Consider the following 7672-nt stretch of genomic DNA (forward strand, 5'->3'; position numbering starts at 1 on the left):
AAATTTACATAAATGGAGTTATACTATATATATAATCTCTACAAAATTATATATAGTGTAGACTATATAAAGGTATTATCACATTTTTCTTGAACTTGCTTCTTTCCTCAATCTTATCCTTTTGAGATCTACCTAACCCTGTTGATATAGATGAACTTTGTTCTTTTTAAATGCTGTACAGTAACCCATAGTATAAATATAACATTATACATTTCCCTATTGGTGGACATTTATGTAAGCTCCATTTTTTGCTATTATAAATAATGTTGCAGTGAGCATTGTGAGCGTGTCTCCCCGTGAATTTAACTCTGGGGTATTTCCCTAGAAATGGAAATACAGGGTCACGCGCTATAGACGTTTATGTTTTATTAGTTTCTGCTCTCCTAAGAGGCCAAACCTTAGCTCCCACCGGTAGCATGGAGACCTGCTGGTGTTTTCCTGAGGGTCCTCTGGGGCACTTGGACTGGAGTTCCCAGCAGGCAGATTCCCAGATGTGTGGTGCCCAATTTGCGTCACTTGGGTTCCCAACAGACCTGCCCACAAGTGCGCTCAGAACGACGTGGCGGACTCCTTGGTCGTTTGGGTTCTCTGAGCTCCGGGGACAGTCCCCGTGGTGGAATCTTTTGGGAGGAACTTGACCATTCTGAGGGGCCACTGGCTGCCTGCTTTTGCTTCCAGGCGTGGATGCTTGCTTGGTGAGGGGGGACCAAGACATCTTAAAGAACCTGTGGTTGTCTGTACAAACGCCAAAAACCGGCCTCAGATTCAGGATACGAGGCGGGAGGACTCCATTCGTACATCTTTGCTAAAAGCGAATGGACAATAAGCGATACTCGTTGAGCTTGTGGTTCCTCATTTTCTACCCAAGATGGCCCTGTGAGGTTGGCATCCCCAGGAGCATGTGACTCAGTGCTTGTCAGGCCTCGACAGCCTTATGCCCCTGCGGAGTCCGGAACCTAAAGACTCATCGATTGCACCCGTGTCTGTAACAGGATGAGAGGCGCTGCCAAGGTTGAGAACACATTTCATCATCCTGTTTGCAGAATACGGTCAGAGGCTGCTGAGCGATTAGATGCTTTGAGAGGGAGGGGGCTGGCTTCTCCGGGCGGGGAAAAAGCATCGGTCTTTGCTTCCTTTCCCCTCCGAGGGTCCCGACGGAGGCCCGGGGCGCAGGGAGGGGGCTAGGGACGGGCCCGCACCCCAACATGCACCCCCGCAGACCGCCGTCCCCGCGTTTGTACCGGAGGGCGCGAGGGACAGCCAGGGGCTTTGTGTGGGCCGCTCCCTGCGAGTTTCCCGCCCAAGAGGCCGCTATCCTCCCTCCCACTTCTGTTGCCCCGGCGGCCGCAGGGCGCGCCGCGTCGCCGTCGGCGCATGCGCGCGCGGGAACCCGCCCTCCGGGCCGGCGCACGTGGCCCCGCGGGCCGGCGTACGTGCGCGCGCCCGCTCTGCCTCCCGCGCCCGCCGCGCCGCGAGCCTCTGCCTGCGCGCCGGGCCGACGGGTGCGGCCGCCCGAGCCGCGGCGTGCGTGCGCGCGCGCGCCGGGCCACGTGGGAGCGGCGCCGCGCCGTTGCCCCGCCCTCCCTCGGCGCGCGCCGGCGTCGGCTGCGTCTCCGGGCATTTGAATTGCGCTTCCGCCATCTTTCTAGCCCTCAGTCAGACGGGCCCGGAGACGCTTCTGGAAGGTAGCAGCGCGGCGGCCGGGGCGGGTCGGGGGCCGGGGCCGCGGGGCCGGCCCCGGGGCGGGGGCGTCCGGACGGCAGCGGCCGCTGGCAGGCGGAGGGCCGGGCCCGGGGCAGCGGGCTCCCCTTCCCCCCGTGGAGGCCGCAGGCCGGGCCGGACCCGAGCGCGGGGGGCCGGCGGGAGGACGGCGGGGGCCGGGGCCGGAGCGGACGGGCGGACGGAGGGATGGGGGAGGCGCGGGTGCCGCGGCCGGGGCCGGGTGCCTTCGGGGCGCGGCCTCCCCCGCCGGCCTCGCTCGGCGGGCGCGCCGCCAGCCGCGGTGAATGGGCGCGGGGAGGCTGCCGCCGGCCGCCATTAGCGCCGCGCCCCGCCCGCCGGCCCGCGCGCCGGGGTCGGGGTGGGGGGACCCGCCTTTGTGGGCCCGGCACGTGGGGCGGCCGGCCATGTGTCCGGCCCCGCGGCCGCCTCCTCTCTCCGCAGGAACATCGCGATGGCCGCCCAAGGAGAGCCCCAGGTCCAGTTCAAAGTAGGTGCCCCGGCGGGGCGCGGGGGGCGGGCGGCTTCCGGGCCGGGCCCCTCTGACCGCGTGCCCCGCGGCGGCGGCGGCGGCGGGCGGGGCGGCCTGCGGCGGGCGGGGGCGCGGGGACGAGAGGGCACCCGCCGAAGTCGTTGACGGGGCGGCGCGGCCCTCGGCCGGGGTCCTTTGTTCGGGGCACCTGGCGGGTGCTGCAAGTTGGGTCGCTGCCGCGGGAGCGGCGTCGCGGGGAGCCTGTGGCCTCCGCGCCCCGGGGTCCCGAAGCGCCCCCCGCCCGGGTCTGTTTCACAATCGGGTGTCCCGCAGCTCGTGCTGGTCGGCGATGGCGGTACCGGGAAGACCACGTTCGTGAAGCGTCACCTGACGGGTGAATTTGAGAAGAAGTACGTAGGTACGTGGGGGCAGCCGGCGGGGCGGCCGGGGGGCCGGCGGGGCGCGCGCTGACCCGGGCTGTCGTTCCAGCCACCCTGGGGGTCGAGGTCCACCCCCTCGTGTTCCACACCAACCGGGGGCCCATCAAGTTCAACGTGTGGGACACGGCCGGCCAGGAGAAGTTCGGCGGGCTGCGGGACGGCTACTACATCCAAGGTGAGCGCTCCGGGCCCGGCCCGGCCCGGCGGACACGTGCTCGTGCTGCCTGCGGGGACCCGCGCGGCTCGGGCTGGGGGAGACGCACTGCGTCCAGGGAGGGACCTTCGTTGGAGGGGCGTCTCAGCAGAGTCGTCCTGTGCCGGGGCACGGCGTGCTGTGTCAGGAGAGCGCTGTCTTGAAGGGACTGTGTGATTTATGTTGAGGCTCGTGATTTAAAAATAAGAAGCGACATACAAGCTGTTGGTGCAGCTTCCTCGTGGGAAAACGTCCGTCTGGGTGTTTACTTTGGTGGTTATCGATGATCATTTCTTGTCCGCTCCGTTAACAAGATAGTGGACAGTTTGACCAGATACTGGACCAGGGGAGCTCGCTTCTGTAGCTTACAAATGTTGTGAAAGACTAGCTGTTTTCTTTTTAATTGTGCTAAGTTTTGCGGAATTCTTTTTTCAAAATGCTTGATTTAAAAATTGCAAAGGAAATAAATGCTCATTGTTTTTCCAAACAAAAAGATGAATAAAGAAAATACTCATCCCCTGGAATCACTCTTGATGAAAGATTGTTGGGAATCTTTCCATGCCTTTTGCTTTCCCTTGAGTATGTAGAAATACAAGATTTTCCCCAGAAAGTTCTTTAGCTGAACTGTGTTATACTGTACATACTCTGTGGCTGTTCTTTATGAGCCTTATGGTTGTGCCTACAGGTCAATATGTTAACTTACCTGAGTTTTCTTAAGTAGAGGCATAATATATTCTAGTGTATTTGGTCGTTTAAGGGCCTTTTAAAGCACAGATTCCTAGATCCTCAATATGGGAGGAGTTGTGTTTTTTGGAATGCTGATTTATCATAAATCTAATTTAGGTACTTTTTCGGGGTGAGGCAGAGTTAGTGATGAAGTACTATAGGGAGAGAGAGTTCATATGGTAAACTAGTCTTTCACACTTTGTTGCAAAATAAAAAGGAATTTTAAGCAGTATTGTATGTTACAGTGATTGAAGACTTTTAGAGTTGGAAGCGACCTTGAAATTGGTTAGAGAGATCTATGGGACCTAGAGTTAGGTCTGAGACTGAGTTCTAATCCATAGTTCTTAGCGTTTCTCATCCATGTAGTTGCTAGGTGTGTACTAATTCCTATAAATTTTTTCTTCAGCCCAGTGTGCCATTATAATGTTTGATGTAACATCCAGAGTTACTTATAAGAATGTGCCCAACTGGCATAGAGATCTGGTACGAGTGTGTGAAAACATCCCCATCGTGTTGTGTGGCAACAAAGTGGACATTAAGGACAGAAAAGTTAAGGCAAAATCTATTGTCTTCCACCGAAAGAAGAATCTTCAGGTATGTTTCTTAAAACTTTCTATTTACTGAATTATGACCCTTAGATCAAATATGTATATATATATAGGTCTGTTAAAGTGGTTCGTAAATGTCTTTGGTATATGAATTGAAAGAATTTTATCTTTTAGCATGCAGCATCTCCCAGAATAATCACTGTTTGAGTAATGGATGTTTTAAAATTAATTTTACATCTCCTTTAAACAGTACTATGACATTTCTGCCAAAAGTAACTACAACTTCGAAAAGCCCTTCCTCTGGCTTGCTAGAAAGCTCATTGGAGACCCCAACTTGGAGTTTGTCGCCATGCCTGCGCTTGCCCCACCAGAGGTTGTCATGGACCCAGCTTTGGCAGCACAGTATGAGCATGATCTAGAGGTATGATGCTTCAGTCTCAGTGAGTGCTGTTGGGTTTGGCATGATCCTAGTGGCTTTAAAGTGTTACAATGTTTTCATCTCTCTGTCTAGGTTGCTCAAACAACTGCGCTCCCGGACGAGGACGATGACCTGTGAGCAGGGGAAGCTGGAGCCCAGCGTCAGAAGTCTAGTTTTATAGGCAGCTGTCCTGTGATGTCAGTGGTGCAGCGCGTTTGCCACTTTATTGTAGAGCTGAGCAGAACATGTGCTTAATCTTTGGGATGCTGAAGGAGATGAATGGGCTTCGGAGTGAATGTGCCAGTTAAAAAAATACCTTCATTTTTTTGGACCTGCATATTTAGCTGTTTGGAACGCAGTTGTTTCCTTCTTGAGTTTCAAATATAAGACTGCTGCAGTCACATCACAATATTCAGTGGTGAAGTCTTGTTTGTTACTGTCATTCCCATTCCTTTTCGTTTAGAATCAGAATAAAGTTGTATTTCAAATATCTAAGCAAGTGAACTCATCCCTTGTTTAATGAGCATTTTAAAACCACTAATAGGGCAAATTGTGCTATGTTAATATTTAAATTTCCTTTGCTATTACCACTTATTTTGAAGTCTGTTAGGTTAAATTCTGTGTCTTTATTTTTCGTAAATTTGGATCATTTCACGTAAATAATATAACAGGTCAACAGTATTGTATTTGGTAAGTTGTTAAGAGGTGTAAATATTGTCAGTGCAGTTAAGCTGAAATATCTACCCCACCTGCCTTCTGGCTTTGCTAGTGTCTCCTGGAGAAGAGCTTGTCCAAGTTTTGTGACCTGTCAGAATAAATGTGGTACATGTTTTGGGCATTTCAAATAGATGAGAATGAGTTGCCTTTATGGCAAAAGTAACTGTTCTAGTGTAGAGCTTTGCAAAGTCAGATAAAATACAGATGATTGTAGGAATTTGAGGGGAGTCTCGTCTGTTAAAAGAATATGAATTATGCATTTATTTGTCTTTTGTTTTAACATTACATTTTAATGTAAAGTTGATATTCTAGGGAGATGTTCCATGTTTACCTGCTGGTTTTAAGTACTCCTAAGCTTTAAAGATGTCAAAAGATTAAGGATTTAAATTGGACAAACCACAACCTTGATTTTTTTCCTGAAGGAGTTTTGCAAGGGTACAGACAAAATAACCAGAAATACCTAAACAGAAAAGTAGAGCTTAGAATGCCTTCTCGGTATTGTGAAACAGACTGCAAAATTTATTAGATTAACCACTTATCTTTCTGTGGTTCACACATTTAAAGATGAATTGGGTCTTTGTTACCTGAGTTTGATCCCGGTGACACTGTAGTGTAGAAATTAGGAATCTTAGAAATAAGAGCTATTTTATTTTGCTCGTAAAAATATTAGTAAAGTTTACCAAAGTTATTTAGATGCCCCATTATCTTTAAATGATTACTTTCCTACCTAAAAAGAAAGGAAAGGATCATTTAAGTATATGGTGAAATGAAACAGTAGGACTGAATAAGTCTATTAAGATACTGAATTAACTGGTACCAGTAGGTTCACTTACAGATTTGAGTTGCTGTATGTGCTGTGCTGTGTTTAGAATCAGATTTTAAGTCTGAAGTTTTTCCCATAATTGGGAGGAAACCTTTCATTCAGATGCTTAATTTAACATAAGGGGTATGTGTTGTTTGTAACCTTATGTAGAATATGCAAATATGACAAATAATCAAATGTTAACAGATGGCTTTTGGAAGCTACTTCACTTACCTGTTTAATAAGGGGCGGGAGAGAATTTACAAATCGTTCATTGGAAGAAAAATTGCTGCCAAATACATTGCTTCTACTTTGCCTGAATTTCTGAATCATCTGTAGTATTCACGGTGGGAATAGGGAATATTTAGCAGAGATCATCATGTGGGGGGTCCATTTCTATCCAGTTTACACAAATGGGGAAATTTTTTGAAATCTAGTGGGGGAAAGCCTTCAACTGAAAAGCCTTACGTGTTCAGTTACTGCAAACTAGTAATAGTTTATTAGAACAAAATCAGAGAAAGCCTTGTAGATCAAGTATGGAGCATTGGTTTCTTTACCCTGATGGTAGATGGGAGTATTTGTCCTATTTTGTTAGCTGGAATATTTCGTAATAAAGAGGAGCGCTGGTAAGATTAGCAAGGGTAAGTGTGAGGGGCAGTTTTATGATGTGCCGTGGCCAGTTTACAAAAAACCTTGCAGAAGGGGTTCTTGGTCCTGTCTCAGAAGTGTCTAGGAAAGGGCAGAGGTTCCCAAAACTACGTTAAAGTTCCAGAGGACCTACTTGGCTGATCATGTGTAGCTGAACTAACTCAAAAGTAGTACAAGTTTTGGGTTTATTGTGTAAAAACATCACTGAAGGTCTTAGGTGTTGAGTGAATGGGATGGAGGTTAGAATTGGTCTGATTTGCTGCTTGTGCTCCTGGGACCAACTGACCTTGTGTTTTGACAATACCTTGGGCCGTGTTGGGGCTGTGGGTGTCCCTCCTGGCAAAGTAACAGGTCAGGCAGGCACTGTCCTGGCAGCGATGTTGATCTCAATCCTTGCCGCACTTTCAGTTGGGAGGTTAAAGGTGTGCCTACCATGGTAAACCTCGCCCTGGTTGAGGGCCTGGGGCCCTGTTCAGAAAGCAGATCTGGTTTGTATTCCCTGCTCCCTCCCCATCGCTCAGGAGGCCTCACAAGTGTGGGCTTTGTACTTCCAGAGGTGGGGTGTCCCATCAGTGTAGCTTCACATGTTTCTTTTCAGAATGCTCCCTTCCTTCTTTGTTGAAGGAAATCCTACTAAAGTGCTTGAGCTCCTTTAAACCTCAGGAACTGGTTTTTACACTGGGTCAGATGTCCCTACTGTGGCCCATCACTGAATTTCCTCATAGCCCTGGTCAGCATGGTAAGTCTGCGTTTGTGATTGTCTCCCTTACTAGTCTAACTGGTGTGGGGGCAAGGATCATGTCCTTTTGCTCGTTCATGTCCCTGGTGTTATATTTTCCTGTGGGAACCCTGCGGAGGAAGACAAGTGGGGATTACAAATAGGGGTGGGGTGTGGGGGGTGCCTGGGGTATGTTGGGGTGGATGAAATGGGGAGAGGCAGGGAGAATATTACAGCATTACAGTCTGCTTGTTTCGAAGTCACAGTGTTT

At 50.1% G+C, this 7672-nt stretch overlaps 1 protein-coding gene across 1 annotated transcript; it reads left to right on the plus strand.

The window, feature by feature from the left end:
• Positions 1–1409: 1409 nt before the first annotated feature.
• On the plus strand, positions 1410–5011 carry RAN (RAN, member RAS oncogene family). The gene is made up of 7 exons (XM_023647349.2): positions 1410–1685; positions 2164–2209; positions 2525–2609; positions 2681–2806; positions 3957–4144; positions 4349–4519; positions 4610–5011. The coding sequence occupies exons 2-7, from the start codon at positions 2174–2176 to the stop codon at positions 4652–4654; spliced, it is 651 nt and encodes a 216-aa protein (XP_023503117.1). The 5' UTR covers positions 1410–1685; positions 2164–2173; the 3' UTR covers positions 4655–5011.
• The last annotated feature ends 2661 nt before the right edge of the window (positions 5012–7672 follow it).

This window comes from Equus caballus, chromosome 8 (genome assembly GCF_041296265.1).
Source record: "Equus caballus isolate H_3958 breed thoroughbred chromosome 8, TB-T2T, whole genome shotgun sequence".
In the NCBI taxonomy this organism is placed as follows: domain Eukaryota; kingdom Metazoa; phylum Chordata; class Mammalia; order Perissodactyla; family Equidae; genus Equus; species Equus caballus.